At 62.5% G+C, this 16350-nt stretch overlaps 2 protein-coding genes across 2 annotated transcripts; one reads left to right on the forward strand and one right to left on the reverse strand.

The window, feature by feature from the left end:
* Nucleotides 1–2351: 2351 nt before the first annotated feature.
* LOC130151904 (E3 ubiquitin-protein ligase RNF19B-like) lies at nt 2352–10708 on the reverse strand. The gene is made up of 9 exons (XM_056344689.1): nt 9109–10708; nt 6216–6832; nt 5515–5705; nt 5040–5190; nt 4416–4578; nt 3853–3967; nt 3526–3663; nt 3002–3215; nt 2352–2856 (listed from the first exon to the last, which is right to left on the reverse strand). Exons 2-9 carry the CDS (start codon nt 6662–6664, stop codon nt 2697–2699), a joined length of 1581 nt encoding a protein of 526 aa, XP_056200664.1. The 5' UTR covers nt 6665–6832; nt 9109–10708; the 3' UTR covers nt 2352–2696.
* Nucleotides 10709–11193: 485 nt separating this feature from the next.
* Nucleotides 11194–16342, forward strand: ZNF513 (zinc finger protein 513). The gene is given in 4 exon segments (XM_056342216.1): nt 11194–11699; nt 11702–11938; nt 14349–14939; nt 15184–16342. Coding segments are annotated over 4 exon segments (1788 nt in total). The 5' UTR covers nt 11194–11491; the 3' UTR covers nt 15936–16342.
* Nucleotides 16343–16350: the final 8 nt, after the last annotated feature.

A 16350-nucleotide genomic window follows, 5' to 3' on the forward strand; every position in this document is an offset into this window, starting at 1 on the left:
AATCTGCATCACCTAAGGCACACAACCTGCTATCCTGGAGGAGCAGTGGAGGACGGAGCAGAGTGGAGACACAACGGCCAGGCTCTGCTGTGCTCCCTGCAGGATTGGGAATGCGATAGTACCACACAGCCAATAAGCTGCATAGCGGCTGCAAAATATATGAGAAGGTGTCTGTTGCTGGGCCAACAACCACGGCGAAGACCAAGCAAGAGCCTCATCTGCAAGAGAAGATCGGGAACTAGGCCCCTCAGCACTTCAGAGCCTTCTGACGAGAACGTGCTGAGTGCTAAAAGAAAAAAAACTGCTAAAAAGATAAAATTCAAGGATCCTAGGGTAAAAGAATTGTGGTAGTAGTAGATCGAGCTCTCCTACTCAAATGGGTCCCCCGAAGAGGGTGGATCCCCCACTCGGGGAGCATGCATAGTAAATTTAAAATGAAATGTATCTTTAAATGAAAGCGAGGGAACTTCACATCAGCATAATGAAGGAATGTATGACTAGGGTCACTCAAGCTCCACCTGAGAGTAAAGAGAAGTATAAAAAGTGAACGAATGAGGGGACAAGGGGGGAAGACACCACCAAGAACAAGTGAAGGGAAGACACCACCGAGATGGACTCCTGGGACCAGCTGATGGGCTGAGCCTTGCTTCTCCCCCCTTTGGGATGCCTTGGGTGAGACTGAAACTAAGTGCTTCTGCAGGAGACTCAGAAATATCTCTAGAGAGTTACTTTTTAATATTTGTAGCCAGGCTGTATTGTTTGTAACGTTTTTGCGCATTTCATACTTTATAACATTTTATTTGCACATGCCTTTTTGCAAACAGTCACTATCACTGGCAATCCAAGAACCTGTATCTCTGTTGCACAAATAAAACTGCACTGTTAAGTAGCTGGTTGTTGCAGTTTCTCATTGAACGTGACCAAACCCTAGAGTGTGGCCATGCTAGCTCATGTGTATGACTGCTCTGGTGGTGCAGACTGCTATTAGTGTATCCAGACCCGTGGTAGTTTAATATACGTATTAAACACAACTGGGCTGATAGTGGTAAATTGGACATCACTTAGAACTTAAACCTAGCTGCACCTAACCTGCCACCTCGGTGAGGAGAGTTGGAAGGCAGGGGGGGTAGTATTTTCTGCTAAATTACTCCATCCCCTTCAACGCAACATCTCCCAAGGATGCTGCAGCGGACTGGTCGTAGGCAGGATCCCACTTGCCTGCCCAGTTCAGGGTACCCATGCACAGCCTGTGGCATTCCCACACAGTTCCTCCAAACCGGCCTGGCTGCAGGATGGATCCTTGGTGGGAGTCAGGACCCACAACTTTGAGCTGCTTGGCCCGAGGAGCTTGGGAGTCAGGGGGCAGCTGCCCCCACCCCAGCCCATCCAGGGCATTCCTCAGGGGCACCCCTGTTGCCTGCGGGCAGGGCGATAGGCCACAACCAGCCCTGCATGTGGAGGGACCAGGATGGCCACCACTGCCTTGTCCTCATCCATATGCAGAAATGGGTGCCCTGCAGCCCATGCCAGCATCCCATGGGGAGTGGAGGGAAGCCAATGTAAGATGTGGAGCACCACAGCTCTGCCAGTGGCTGGGGGATAACCTGGCCCCCAGGCAGGGGCCACCCCACACAGGAGTGCAGGGCTGTGTGGGGGCCCTTAATCCCAGTGCCACCATGGAAGGGAGCAGCTGTGGGCACCCTTACTACTGATGCCCCTTCCACCTGGGAGAAGCCATAGATCCTTCAGCACCACTTTCTCCCCTGCTTTGGAGTGGGTGCCTGTCACAAGGATCCAGGTAGGTCCCCATGCTGTGGCACCCCACATGCTAAAGCATCACCCACAGCTGGCCCAAGGGCACAGGCCTCCTCTCCAGCAGCGCTGGGACCACTCCACACACTGCTGGGGCAGGTAGGGTGCAGATACATGGGTACGGGTCAGCATAGTGAGACCTGTGTGTTCCCCAGCTCTGCCCCAGCCCAGTGCATGGCCTCCCACCCTCAGGGCTGCTTTGGGCCCCCGCTGCAGCTGTCCCGCACCACACTCGAGCTCTGTCTGCCAGCAGCCACGTGCTGCCCCCAGGAAGGCAGCTGGGGCACACAGGTCCCATGGGTGCCACACACTGTGCACCAGGGGCCGGCCCAGCTGGGGCAGTGCTCAACCCCTACCCAAGTTGCTCAGTTTGCTGGTGCCAGCTGAAGTTCTACAGCAACACATCCCACCCTCCCAGCTGTATGCCATGCTGGTCCTGCACCCGCAGCACTCAGCTGGGGTGTTTGCCTAAGGGAATATACCCGATCTTCCCCTGCTCCCTGGCCCTGCTTGTCCCCTCTGCCTGTGCCTGTGTGGGGCTGGGCCCACTCTACTGCAGAGGAACACACCATGGACCAAAGCCTGCTGTGATGGGGGCTGTGCTGTCGGGGAGGGGGGCTGTGCCGCAGGAGACAGACAGACCCTTGGACAGTAGTTTTATTTCCCAGTGGTGCCAGTGCTTGAGCCTGCCTTCAGGGAAGGGGTGCACAGGGTGCTGGCAGCATTGAGCACAGTCAGTACCCACCCAGCCTGGGGACGGCCAGGACCCAGTCCATGGGGCTGGTGGTGCCCCACAGACAGTGACCAGGGCACGGATCTTTGTGCCAGTGGCAGATGAGAGCTCTGTGGATTGAGGGTCTCCCTGCTCAGTGCTGCAGTCCCCCTCACTCTGCAGGGATGCCCATGGTGCTGCACTTGTCACTGGTGCCTCCCAGGGAGTCCCCAGAGAGACTCTGCCCTGACAGCACGCTGCACGGGCTCTGCTGCCGGGCAGGGTGCGGCACTGCTTCAGTTGACACCTCCACCTCGATGTTGACACCTTCCCTGCAGACAAACACAGGGCCTGAGGGTAGCAGCCCGAAGCGGGATGTTGCCACACCTCTGCCCACTACAGCAGATATGGGGAAAGCTGTTAAGAAGGAGACACGCCAGTCCCCTCTGCCTCCCCAGCACAGCAGCCCCAGCTCACCTGTAGGACATATCCTGGCCCTCGCTCAGCATGCTCCCTGCAAGGGCCACTGTGCTGGCTGACTGGCTGTCCCGCTCCTTCCATGCCACCCCGGGGTGCGGGCTATGGCTGCTGCTGGGAAAGGAGGCAGTTGTGTCTGGGGCTCCGTCCTCACCTGTCCTGGGGCTGGGCAGCACCGACCACAGCTCATTCATCGGTGGAGGGAGAGATGGTGCTGAGGACCCTGTTCACAACAACTGCTCCCCATCCATGGCAGGGAGCAGAAAGGCCCTCCAGGCTCTCAGCAGGGACAAGCTGGTCCCAGACTGCTCTGAGCAGCACCCGCTTTCTCCAGGACACCAGCCTGCAGCCTCCCCACAGGGACAGAGGTGTGCAAGGTACTGGCCAGGCCAGAACCGGCACAAGTCCACAGGGAGCCCCTGGCTCTGGAGATGTCCCAGCCACAGAGGCCAGAGGCAGAACCAGGGCCTGTGCAGCTCAACGGAGGGCACAGGCCAGCAAACAGACAGTAGCACAGGACTCACGCTTGGTCAGGTTCTCCAGCTCCACCACACCGAGATCCCCAGGTGGGCTGCGGCCACCCCCACACCCCCAGCGGCTCCGAAACAGTGACAGCACCACCACCCCATAGACATAGGTGAGCACCAGGGGCACACCAACACCTGTGGGCAGACAGGCAGCTACCGCCCAGCCCCCAGCAACAGCCCCAGCTGGCCTGCCCCCCTGGGCAAAACGCTGGTGCCCCAGGTCTCAGACATCCCCCCCCCAGAGACACTCCACTGCAGCGGCCCCCAGGCCCCAGTCCCACTGTCCCCAGCATGTGGGCAGTGCCCTCAGCCCTGGCCACTTACCCACAGTGACTGCTGTTATGATGGGAGACACAAAGAGAGAGAGGAGGACACTGCTAGTGACAGAGAGGCACTGCTGGCACCCCGACAAGCTGCTCCTCTGGCTCTGGCCCAGCACCTCAAGGAGAAGCGAGACAGGTGAAGGGCTCTGCAGAGATCTCAGCACACAGCCCCCAGGGATGGGGTCTCTTCCTGGCGCTGGCAGAGCTCTAGCCACAGCTGCCTGGACACCCCCTTCACCTCCTCAGGGACAAGCAGCCACCATAGTGCCACCACCACAGCCCAGGTGTTCCTGGAAAACAGCCCTGGACCCCTGAGACCCCTTCCTCCTTTCGCCCACCCCAACCCCCACCTCTCCAGGCTGAGAGAACCCTCACTGGCTACGGGTGCTGGGGTAGGCAGCAGAGAGGGTTCCCACCAGGAGGGACTGTGGGGGAGGCAGGGGGGGCACAGACACACGCTGTGGGCAGTGGCGAGCACTGCATGTCTGTCTGGCCCGGAGGCCATGGGCTGCCAGGCTCGGTGGGGAGTGCGACCATGGGGACTCCAGGGCCCCCTGCCAGTACCTTCCTACCCATGTAGATGGGGATCCCAATGGTAATGACAGGGACAGCGATGCCTGCGATGAGGGAGATCACCATAGGCGCCCCCAGCACCACACCCAGCTGCCACAGGATCTTCTGGGTCAGTGACCAAGGCCTCTTCCCCCAGAAGGTGCAGCCAGAGGGGCTGCGAGGACAGAGTGGGGCTGGGACAATGGTTCCTGCGCAGGGGCAGGCAGACACCAGCACAGCCCATCCTCACGCTGGGGGGAGCCCCACGGGCCCACCGGGGAAGCAGAAAGCCAGATTTCTCCACCCCAACCCTGAGCTCCAGCTGCCACCTGGAACCCCGCTGTGGGGTGCTGACAGCCGGCCCCAGGCCCCCAGCCTGGCCAGACCCAGCAGCCCTCTGCTCCCACCCCACCATCAGCCCCACAGCCCAGCCAGTCCCAAGCCTGGCTGTGCATGGACGTGGCTCTCAGCAGGGTCCCACTGCCACCCATCCTAAACCCATAGCTCCTGGCAGGGCCCCTGGCCCAGCACTGCAGCACCTCCAGCTCAGCACCGGGCAGCTTCTGCAACCACCCCTTAAGCTCCTGTCAGTTCCTCCGCCCCAGCCCCCCAGCGGCCCCCCAACCCAGCACTGACCTCAGGAAGTGCACACCAGAGATCTCCTGCAGACAGAGCCAGCAGAAGAGGCAGCCACAGACCGTGCAGTTCATGCAGTTGCAGCTCCCGTCATTGATCTTCATGATGAACGCACTGCAGCGTGGACAGACCTTGACATCCTCAGCCTCATCTGGCGGGGGAGAAGATGAGACGAGATGGATGGGATGGGGGGGCAAGCGAGACATGACAGTGCAGGTCCACCCCCACACCCTGTCCCAGCATCACAGCCTGTCCTGTAGGTGTCACGGTGAGCCAGGCACAGCAAGGTCTCACTACACACCCCAGCTTGACTGGCACAAGGGCCACATGCCTCCACACACAGGCAGTCAACAGGGACCACTGGGTCCTGGCTCCAGCATCCCCACAGGCAGGAAGGTACAAAGGCATCCAGCTGTGCTGCTCAGTCATGCCAAATCCCTGCCCTCCTTGTTCCCACCCTGGGCCAGAGTCTCACCATGCGCCAAGTCCTCTGGGTGGACTAGCTGTGCTGAGGGGCTGGTCAGGCGGGGGGCTGGCAGCACTGGCGCACAAGGGCCATCAGGGTGCCAGGGCTGCCGGCAGTGGTAGCAGAACTCAGTACCACAGCCCTCATGCTCGCAGGTGAGGCGGGGACACTCGGCACAGCCATAGGCAATGACAGCATAGCTGTGGGAAGAAGAAAGTCCGTGTTAGGGGCTGAGGGGGCAGCGGTGCCCATGGCCATCCCTGCATCCCCTCCATGGCACAGCCAGGCCATGCAGTGGCAGGTGCCAGCTCCACACTGAGCCAGAGCTGCAGCCCCTGTAGCCAGGAGAGCCAGGAGACACTGTCACCAGGTCAGACTGCAGCACAGCCTTCCTCACCCAGCACCCACACAGTTCCCTTGGGGCCTCCTAGGCTGGCCCAGCATGGCCAAGAGCACCAACCCCAGCAGGCACACAGCTGCCTGGGCTCTGCAGCCAGGACAGGGACCAGGACATCTCTCTGAGCAGGCCCAACCCCACACGGGACCAAGCCACAAGGGGATTCAGCCTAAAAACAGCTCACGGGACACGGGCACAGTCTGCTGGGCACCAGTTCCCAGCTGGGGAAGCCCTTTGCCTCCACCGCGGGAAGAGGTGGGGGACCCACATGGCTCCCCTGCTCCCGGCTCTGTGCAGGGGGCCAGCCAGTCACCTGCAGTCAGGCGCAGGGCACCAGCAGGTGCTGGGGTCAGCCACCAGCAGCTGTCGCAGGAGGAACTCCTCATACTTGTCACGGAGGGCAGGCTCAGCCAGGAGGTGGTGGACATCGGTGGGCTGCAGCACGGCAGGGCAGTGCGGGCAGGCCACCTGCACACGGCTCTCGCTGACAGCGATGCGCAGGTACTGCTCCAGGCAAGCCCGGCATGAACGGTGGTCGCAGGAGGCCAGTGTGGGAAAGGCCTCGGGAGGCTGGGGCAGCAGGCACAGGGGACATTCCACCAGCTCCTCACCCTCACCCAGGGGCAGCATGATATGCATCTCCTCAGGTTCCTTAGGCTCTGGCTCCTGTTCTGGTGACATCTCCCCTCCAGCAGCCTGTGGCTTCCACCCAAAGAAGCCCAGGAGGCGGAGGGGTCCATGCACCCACGTGGGCCGCTCCATGGTGGCCCATCAGGGTGGCAGCCAGCTGCTGTTGGGCTACAGAGGGCAGCAGGGAGGTGCCAACCCCCGCGTGGCCGCCACGGCTGAGCTCCTACCTGGGCCTCAGAGCCAGCAACCTCCTCACAGACAAGAGCTGAACCATCTCCAGCTGCAGTTGGTGCACTCAGCCTGCAAAGGAACCACATGTGAGAGCAAGCTCTGGGCCCTGGCTGTGGGAATGGGCCCCCAGTACCCATGAGACCCCACTACCGCCCTGCCGGACCCCAGAGCCATCCACCGGCTGCACCACGGAAAGCATCCCAGCAGCTCTGGGACAAGCCAAGACCCGCAGTGCTCCTCGCAGCCCCTAGGCCAGCCCAGTCCCAGCCATTCATCCCTGTTGGGTCCAGGACAGTGGAGCCAACCCTGCCAGCAGTGCCCTGGCCCCAGCACAAGCCCTTCAGCATGGGGACCTGGCCCCTGGCCCCAGCTGGGGCTGTTCCAGATCCTCCCTCCTCTGGTGGGTCACAGCCCACAGCCCAGACCCGAGAGCTTGCCTCTCTCTGCTCCTGCATCCGCCTCCTCCTACACCTGGAACAGCTCCCACATGCTGCGCACCAGCCCGGCATGGGCAGCAGCCCACCCTGAAACGGCAAGCAATCTCCATCCAGGCACAGCTGCCGGCAGAGCCCTGTCAGGGCCCAGGACATTGCTCACCTCCTGCACCCCCCAGCACAGCCACCCTTGAACTCAGCACATGGCCCAGGGGTCCTTGCTTGATGTCTCCAGCTGACATGCTCCCTCCCACCAGGCTGCAGGCAAGAACAAAAGCACCCAGCCTTGCGGTCCCACAATCACATCCTGCCTGGTCAGTGCGACCATGGTCACCCCCAGCCCCACGTTGGCCCAAAGGCCCCAGGTGGCAGTGCCAAAGCTGACCAGTCTCATGCTGAGCTTGGGCAATGCAGCCACAGCCTGTCTCCAGCCATCCACATGCCCCTGAGCCAGCTTTGTTCTGTCCCACCCTGTCTCCTTCAGTTCAGCATCAAAATTCAAAGACACAGGACCTCCCAAATGCCCTGAGGCAGGGAAGACAGTGGTCTTTGCAAGGAAGGCAGTGGCAAACACTATGACAACTGGTTTGGCACTACAATAATCACACCCCTCACCTCCCCCACCCCAAGTCTGTGTGGCTCTGCTCTCCAAGAAAAGACATGACTGAAGCTCTGACTTTGCAGGAGTTCGAGTGCCCAAGAGCCACAGTCTCAGCACAGCCGGACACCAGTGCTTACCACTGCAGACACAAGCTCCTTAGACCAGCCTGCACTGGGAAGCTCCTAGCCACTGCTAGCTGGAGGAAGCCCACAGGAAAAGTCGGGGCAAATCAAAACTGCCATCACTACTCCTCTCAGGGTTAGCTCACAGGAGAGCACAGAATGTCTCACTGCCACAGAGAAAGCACTTCCTCCACAAAGGTTGGATCCTGAACTGTCCCAGGAGGAGAGAGCTCCTCCACCTGCCCTGCAACCCAGGGCAGCAGCACCTGAAGCCTCGTGAGGAGTGGTCACTTCTGACGAATGTTTCCTCACATCCCAAGTGCTGCATTAAAACCTGCATCGCCCAAGCTGCTGCTGAATTTGTAGAAGAGACAACCAAGCCAAGGGACCCAAGAGTCCGTTAATTAAGTGACCAGAAGCCAGGTGATTACAGGAGAGAGGAGGTAAATCTGTCAGTTTTCCCTTACTTAGAGCTTACAAGTCCTAGCCATGCCATAATCTCTTCTGACAGAAGAACCAGTCCCTCCACTGGTGTCCTTGGTCTTTGCTTATCTATACCCCAGAAAGTTGCACCCTACACTTTACACCTCCATAGCATCGCTGCACCCCTCCACTCCAACAGCCTCTACTGTTTTTTGCGTTTCAGCACAACTAAACCAGGAGAAGCACTGGCATGGGAGGAGGTAGATATTAGTGACAGCTCAGGTAAGACGGAGGAGTCTGATTACATCTCCTTTGCTGGGAACTAGTAAAGTCCTGCACCATGTCACCCCAGGTGATAAGCACTTTCTGGTGAGGTGACAACTGAGGAGCTGATGGAAACCAGGCTGAGATTGAATTTAAATTGTTGTTAGAGAATGGGAGGTACCGCAGGAGGAAAGCAGGGAAGGAATGTGCTCAAACACAGAGGAGGGCAATGGGACCACTGTCTCAGGTGACTGATGGCGTCACCACAGACTCTGCTCAGCAGAACAGCAGGAGCCCCTGCCGAAGCAGCAAGAGCTGCACCGACACTGTGGACATCAGCTGTCTGACCAGCGGGGCCAGCCCGTGGTCACAGACACCCCAGGCCTGCGCAGGTCCTGCACTGGGACTACGACACCTTGACTAAATGGTCCGGGCTGCACAACACAAGCGAAGAAGCACTGGCAGGGATCTAAGCAACCCCATCCTCTGGCCCCGAGGTACCTGTCAGCAGGGAATCGTTGCTGATGACACAGCATGGCCATGGCTCCCCTGGGACTGCCACAAAGCCCAACACATTCGACTGCCTCAGGGACCTGCAAATAAACAAAACCTATCCATGAACAGGATCAGCAGCAGCAGCTCGCACAGCCAGAGTCACTTGGACACATCAGACAGCTCTTCTAATGGAGCCACAGAGAAGGCAGAACGAGTCCCATAGGTGGGGACCACATCCAGGGCACAGGTCTAGGCATCAGAGCAGATGAATATAAGATACGGCTAAGCCAGAGCAGGGCTGCTGCCCCCAACACACAGAGTTGCACAACAGCCAGCCCTGGAAATGGGCCAAACCACAGTGTGGCCGAACAAGCCCTGAGGCAGGGTAACCAGGGGCCCTTCTCCCCAAGAAGTAGGACACAAAGCCCTAGGTGTCCCCAGCCTGCACAATGCCAGGACACGGGAGACAGAAGCTGCAGGAAACCAACCAAAGCAAAGGCAAATGTGACAGCATGAGACGGCTGAGCTCCCCCAGGGGCTGCAGTGTGACTGCGCTGCATGAGGAGCTGTCACAGCTACCCTGGGGCCCAGCAGACTCCTTGCCTAGCAGGGTCAGAGCATTTCTGAGCGTCCAGGAGCTGAGCCACACAAACCGGGGGAGATTTTCTGAGAAGGGGGGGTTATGAAGCACAGGGACCTGCCAGATGAGATCAGGAGCTCCACCACGTGGGGGCCCATCACCCGCACGTGCTCCTGGCAGAACCAGGCAACAGGGCTCAGGTCTGTGGTCCTTGAATGAGCTGTGATTATGCGGGTATGACTGGCACAGGTAACAGCCACAGAGGAGCCACTGCACGGTCATGGTGCCCCAACTGAGTTTGTCCTGCATCTGCCTCTCCTCCCATGCCTGGCTGTGGGGAGTTGGGCTACCCTTCCTCTACAGCCAGTTCCCACAGGGGTCACCACAATCACAGAATAATTCAAGGTGGAAAGGGACCTCAAGAGGTTTCCAGTACACCTTCCTGCCCAAAACGGGGTCAGCACTGGGGTTAAGGACTTTATGCCAGTTGGGTCTTGAAAACCTCCAAGGACAAAGACTGCATAACCTCTCTGGGCAACCTGATCCGTGACTGGACTTGTTCCCACTTCCCAGGACAGTACAAGGGAGCAAGACCCCGGCTGGGTGTCTCCAAAGGACGGTTTCAGTTGCCTCTGGAGATCAGACCACAGGCAGGACTGCGAGTCCCTCTCTGCGCTGCCAAGAGCTCCAGATCCCTCATACAGGCTGAAAGGATCTCAGCACCGAAGGACCAAGATGGTGAAAGACTCGAACGCTGCCAGTCATCGCTACTCATGTGTCCTGCTTCATGTCAGTTCTCCATCCTGCCTGGCCACCCTGCCCTCTTGTGCCAGGGCAACGTGGGCTCTGGACCACCCACCCCCACTCTGCTGGGATCCCCAGAGCCTCTGGAGCTCTGTAAGCCCACCGGTGCCACAGGCAGAAAAGCTGTCTCAACCTTCCACCCCCAGTGGTGCGTCTCCATCGCCCTCCCGGGAACCCCGCTCCTTCAACCCTCTCCTCTGCACGAGGCGGCCCGGGGGGGCAGCTGTATGGCCCGGGGGGGTATATAGGGTGGGGGCAGGGCTATATGGCCCGGGGGGGCAGCTATATGGCCCGGGGGGGTGTATATAGGGTGGGGGCAGGGCTATATGGCCCAGGGGGGCGAGGCAGCTATAGTGTCGGGGGGGGGGTATATGGGGTGGGGGCAGGGCTATATGGCCGGGGGGGGGCACCTATAGGGTCCGGGAGGTGTATAAAGGGTGCAGGCGGGGCTATATGGCCCAGGACGAAGCAGCTATAGGGTCCGGGGGGGGTATATAGGGTGAGGGCGGGGCTATATGGCCCGGGGGGGCAGCTATATGGCCCCGGGGGGTATATAGGGTGGGGGCGGGACTATATGGCCCGGGAGGGCAGCTATATGGCCCGGGGGGGTATATAGGGTGGGGGCGGGGCTATATGGCCCGGGAGGGCAGCTATATGGCCCGGGGTGGGTATATAGGGTGGAGGCGGGGCTATATGGCCCGGGGTGGGTATATAGGGTGGGGGCGGGGCTATATGGCCCAGGGGGGGCACCACTAGACGGGCGGCGGCCCCGGCGGGCGGCACAGCGGGCGCTGCCGGCCCCCTGGGAGCGGGGCACCAGGGCGGAGGGCTGGCGGTGTTTGTGCCTCACCGGGCGCGGCTGCGTTAACCTGCGCCGCCCTGCCCCGGAGCCGCTGTCCCACCGGCGCCCGCTACCGCACCCGAGACTCCGCCCCTCCCGAGGGGACCCGGCCGTGCCCATCCCCCGCCTGCCTCCCCAGCGGCGCGGCCTGGCCCCCCCGCCGCATGCCAGAGACGCCGGCGCGGTGCCGGGAGGGAAGCGGTTGGCAGCGGACCCGCTCCTGCTTCCGGTGCCCGGTCCGCTTCCGGGGCGCCACCGTCCGCTTCCGGCGCTTGCCCCACCCCGCTGCGGCCGGAAACGGAAGTGCCCGGTCGAGGCGGGGCGGCGGCGGCCGCCCCGGGCTGGCGGGGGCGGCTGGCGGGCCGCGGGCGGGCGGGCGGTGGGGCCGGGGCCGGCCACGATGCCCCGGCGGAAGCAAAGCCACCCGCAGCCGGTGAAGGGTGAGTGCGCAGCGGGGCAGGGGGGCGGCGGAGGCCCGGCGGTGACCCGCGGCGCTCGGTGTGTTGCAGCGGACGCCGAGGACGGCCCCGAGGAGACGGCGGGAGCGGCGCTGGTGCTGCCCGGCGACTTGCTGCTGGGCCGCGGCCTGGCCTTCGAGAAGGGACCGCCAGGTGCGTGCCGCTCTCCGGGCCCGGCAGCGGCGCCCCGCGGGAACGGCCGGCCTGGGCCCCCCCGCTCCAGGAGCGCCGCCGGGCGGGGACGCGGCCCGGCCTTGCCGGTACCGGTTCCCCGCGCATGGCCCCATCCGGCAGCCGCCTTGCCCGGGAACGGTCCCGCCCGGTGGCTGCTCCGCCGCCGGGGGCGTTTCCCTCTCCCGGATCCCGCGGGGTAAGACCCCGACCCCCGGCAGGGGCCCGCGCCGGTGGTATCTGCCTGCCCGGCACCGATCCCCGGCGCAGACCCCCACTGAGCGCTCCCTCCCGTCAAGCCTTCCCACCCCACCCCCTGTGCGTTGTGCCCCCAGGGTTGTCCTGGGGCTGCGGGTACACCGGAGCTGGCAGCCGCCTTGCCGCATGCCGTGGCCGCCACCGGGCTCATCCCCATAGCTGCAGGGGCACGACTTTGCAGCCCACCGGGGCCTCGTCCCCATGGGGTCCTGCCCCACCGCTGCCCCTTGGCAGTGCGTGGTGTGGGGAGCTGGGCCGGGGCTGTCTCTCCACCAGCCTCTGCTTGCAGGCCCTGTGGCAAGGCCAGCCAGCACCTGCCCAGCTGGCAGCATGCTGGGCTCCAGGTCAGCTAGAGCCACAAGGCAGCCAGAGGAGCAGACGCTGCTTTGGCTCCATTAAGGTACCTCACAAGGACCAGTGGGTGCATCACTCGCTGCCCTCAATGGTGAGTGGTGAACAGAATAACATAGAAACAGAATGGCGAGATGAGGAGGGCACAGAGCCTGTGGCTCTGTCCCCTTGCTGTCTGCAAGGGCTGTGCTCCGGTGCGTGTGCTTGGCAGCCGTGCTGGGCTGTGCCCGCAGCTCCCACTCTCATGCCGAGGCACGGTCCCAGCTGCCTGGCAGATGGGGTTCTGCTCTGAGGGCTGCACTTCCCCACAGCCTGTGGCAGGGCCCAGTGGTGGGACAAAGCTCACTCGGCAGCTCTCGGAGCCAGACACGGTGAGGGCTGAAAGATGCTCTTTGCTGTCTGAAATACCTTCTTCCTTCCCGATCACAGCTGCTAGCCCCAGCCGGGGAGAAGGACCAGGCACTTCAGGGCCCACTGAGTAGGTCAGGAGAGCCATCACTGGCCATGTGCTCATCCTCACCCCGTGAGCCACACTGTCCCATGAGGGGAGCACAGACACAGCCAGACTGAGGGGACTGCTCTAGGGATGCTGTGGCACTGCTGGACTGTGGGCCCAAGCTGAGGAGGCCGGGGAGTCCCTTGGTGTGGGGCTTGAGGCAGGGTCGAGAGTTCCCCTGGCAATAGCCAGGCCCTCACAGGATGCCCCATTCTGGTGTCTATGCTTCAGGCAGTGCTTGTGAAGGGGTACCGGGGGCTGGGAGGCCACCCTGTCCCACCACATGGGAGCAGCCTCAATCCTGCACCTGCCTGGGGTTCTGGGAGCTGGGCAGTAGTGAAGGGGTGAATCGGCCCAGGCAGCTTTCTGGGGCAGGGGGCATGTGTTGGGTCTCACAGGCCCCGGGGCTCCAGGTCAGGCACAGCACGGGGACAGCTGGGCACAGCTTGAGACTGGTGGTGGCAAGGCTTTGGCTATATGTTGCTGCCATTCTGGCCCCAAGCACCAGCCTGGGGACACATCTGGGGTGTGGGGCCCACAGGCCAGCCTGAAGCAGCTGCAGGGCAGCAGGCTCTGCTCTTGTCATCCCTCCCTGGGGCACAGGCACTGCCTCAGGGGCTGCGGAAGGATGGGTCTGTGCCCAACCAGGAAGCAGAAGTGCCCTCAGAGCCTGGCCCAGACTTCCTCCCACTGCCACGGGACAGTGGTGCCGCGTGGGGCTGGGGAAGGTCTGTTTCCCAGTGTGATGGAGCGGGGCTGGTGCTGAGGCCCCATGGGGAGCAGGACCCAGGGCTGGGGCAGCAGAACAGCAACAGGGGGCCCGGAGCGAGCTTTATGGGCTCCCAGCTTTCCTGCCCGGGTCAGGCTGCACTCAACACCCTCCCACCGTCACTGCTTCCCACCGGCCAGGCCCACCAGTAACAGTGGGTGCCTGCCCCGCTCCTGTGCCCCTCGCCACCTGCCCTCCTTGTGCTGGGGGTATGGCCGCAGGCTGACCGCCCAGCTCGGCCAGCTGCAGGGCAGAGATGACAGTGTTACCCAAGGGGCCCAGGACAGGCCCTGCAGCAGGCTGTCAGGGCAGCTTACGGCCATGAAGCTCCTCACCCCTCTGTGGGTGGTGTGGTGGACCCCTGCAGGGTGCTGCCAGGGTGGGCACAGCTGCCTGGCCCCCCCTTCCTGTGGTCCCTTCCTTGAGGTGGACCCTGCGGGGATTGGTGGCACAAGCAGAGGGGCTGTGCCTAAGCCAGCAAGGCTGACACCGTCCCATCCCCATGGTCTTCTCAGCAGATACCCTGGTGGGAAAGATTGCCATCCCAGCATATGCGCTGAGCGACGACGACTGCTCCTCCGGGTACCAGCAGCTGAGCGTGGAGAGTGACCCTGAGGAGGGTGGGGAGCCCGGCCCTGCAGCGCTGCCCTGCCGCCAGTGTGGGCTGCAGCTGGCTGCCAGCCTAGGCCAGAGCTGCCTGCAGTGTGCCGGCACGGAAGGGGGCCGCAGCCAGCGCATCGTGTACTCCTGCCAGCTCTGCCCCTTCGCCTCCCACTACTCCAGCCACCTCAAGCGCCACATGAAGACGCACAACGGGGAGAAGCCGTTTGCGTGCCCGCAGTGTGCCTACGCCTCTGCCCAGCTGGTGAACCTGACCCGACACCTGCGCACACACACAGGGGAGAAGCCGTACCGCTGCACGTGCTGCAGCTTCGCCTGCAGCAGTCTGGGGAACCTCAAACGTCATGAACGAGTCCACAGCCAGGACAAGCCCTTCCAGTGTGCTGCCTGCGACTATCGCTGCAACCAGAGCCGCAACCTGAAGCGGCACATGCTCAGCCACCGCCTGCCCGAAGGCGAGGGGCCGCACCGGCGGGACAAGGACCCAGGTAAAGAGAGGGGGTGTGGGGGGGAGGGGAGAGCTGCTGGGGGGCTCTCTCCCATGGCACAGCCCCAGGGCTGGCGAAGGGCCAGGATGCGCATCCTGCCATCAACCTGTGCCCAGCGTGGCACCATGTGCCACCAGCCTCAGCCAGGGCACTGTCACCCCAGAGCCCACAGCTTGTCACAGAGCTGAGCCCTGCCAGCACTGCCTCATCCCGCTCACAGCCCTGTTTTGTGTTTTTCCCGCAGAACCGCTGCTGCCAGAGCTGAGCCTGCACGTGGGCAGCAGCAGCGGCCCCTTCCTGCCTGGCTGCACTCGGCTGCGGGGCGAGGAGGCAGCCGCGCTGCCCGAGCTGCTCTTCCCCTTCACATGCCGCATGTGTGGGCTGGTGCTGGACGACGGGTTCGCCCAGGATGAGGGCCTGGCTGAGCAGGTCTGCGGGCGCTGCAGCCTGGCGGTGCTGGGCACCGAGCCGGGCGCCAGCCCTCGCAAGGGCACTGGGGACAAAGGCTTTGCCTGCAGCCTCTGCCCCTTCGTCACCCACTACCCCAACCACTTGGCACGGCACATGAAGACACACAGTGGGGAGAAGCCATTTGCCTGCCCGCTCTGCCCCTACGCCTCTGCCCACCTCGACAACCTGAAGCGGCACCAGCGAGTGCACACGGGCGAGAAGCCCTACAAGTGCCAGCTCTGCGACTACGCCTGTGGCAACCTGGCCAACCTCAAGCGTCACGGGCGCATCCACTCGGGTGACAAGCCCTTCCAGTGCAGCCTCTGCAACTACAGCTGCAACCAGAGCATGAACCTGAAGCGGCATATGCTGCGGCACACGGGTGAGAAGCCCTTCCAGTGCCGGGACTGCCCCTACACCACTGGCCACTGGGACAACTACAAGCGCCACCAGAAGATCCATGGCCACACAGCAGAGAGCTGGGTAAACCCACGCAATGCCAAAGCCCTCCTGGCCCCTCCAGCCGTGGGCACGGCCCTGCCCTGAGACAGCACTTAGCCCAGCTGCAGGGGTGCCCAGCCCTGCATCAGGCCCGGGGTGCCTCGGCCCCCGCCCTCCCTGGGGGAGGGATGGGCAGCAGACTCCAGGGGGGCTCGGGGCTGCCTTATGTGGGTGCACCGGGGTCTCCAGCAGCCCTCGCCTGCCTGGGCAGCATGAAGCCACAACCAGCAGCTTGGGTTCCAGGCTCAGGTGCCTGGCCCAATGGCGGTGGTGCCATGTCCCCAGGCACCCGCGGGGTGTGGTACCTGCCTGTTCCTGCCTGTTGGAGCCTTCCTCTGCCAGAGTCTGGGGAAAAGGGGGGAGGGGGGAACAGGACTGGTTCCATGGCTGTTTCCATGCTGGTCAGTGTAATTTATATTGTGTATAAATGCATTAAACGGTCAGTTTTGTTATCTGCTAT

This window comes from Falco biarmicus, chromosome 6, assembly GCF_023638135.1.
Source record: "Falco biarmicus isolate bFalBia1 chromosome 6, bFalBia1.pri, whole genome shotgun sequence".
In the NCBI taxonomy this organism is placed as follows: domain Eukaryota; kingdom Metazoa; phylum Chordata; class Aves; order Falconiformes; family Falconidae; genus Falco; species Falco biarmicus.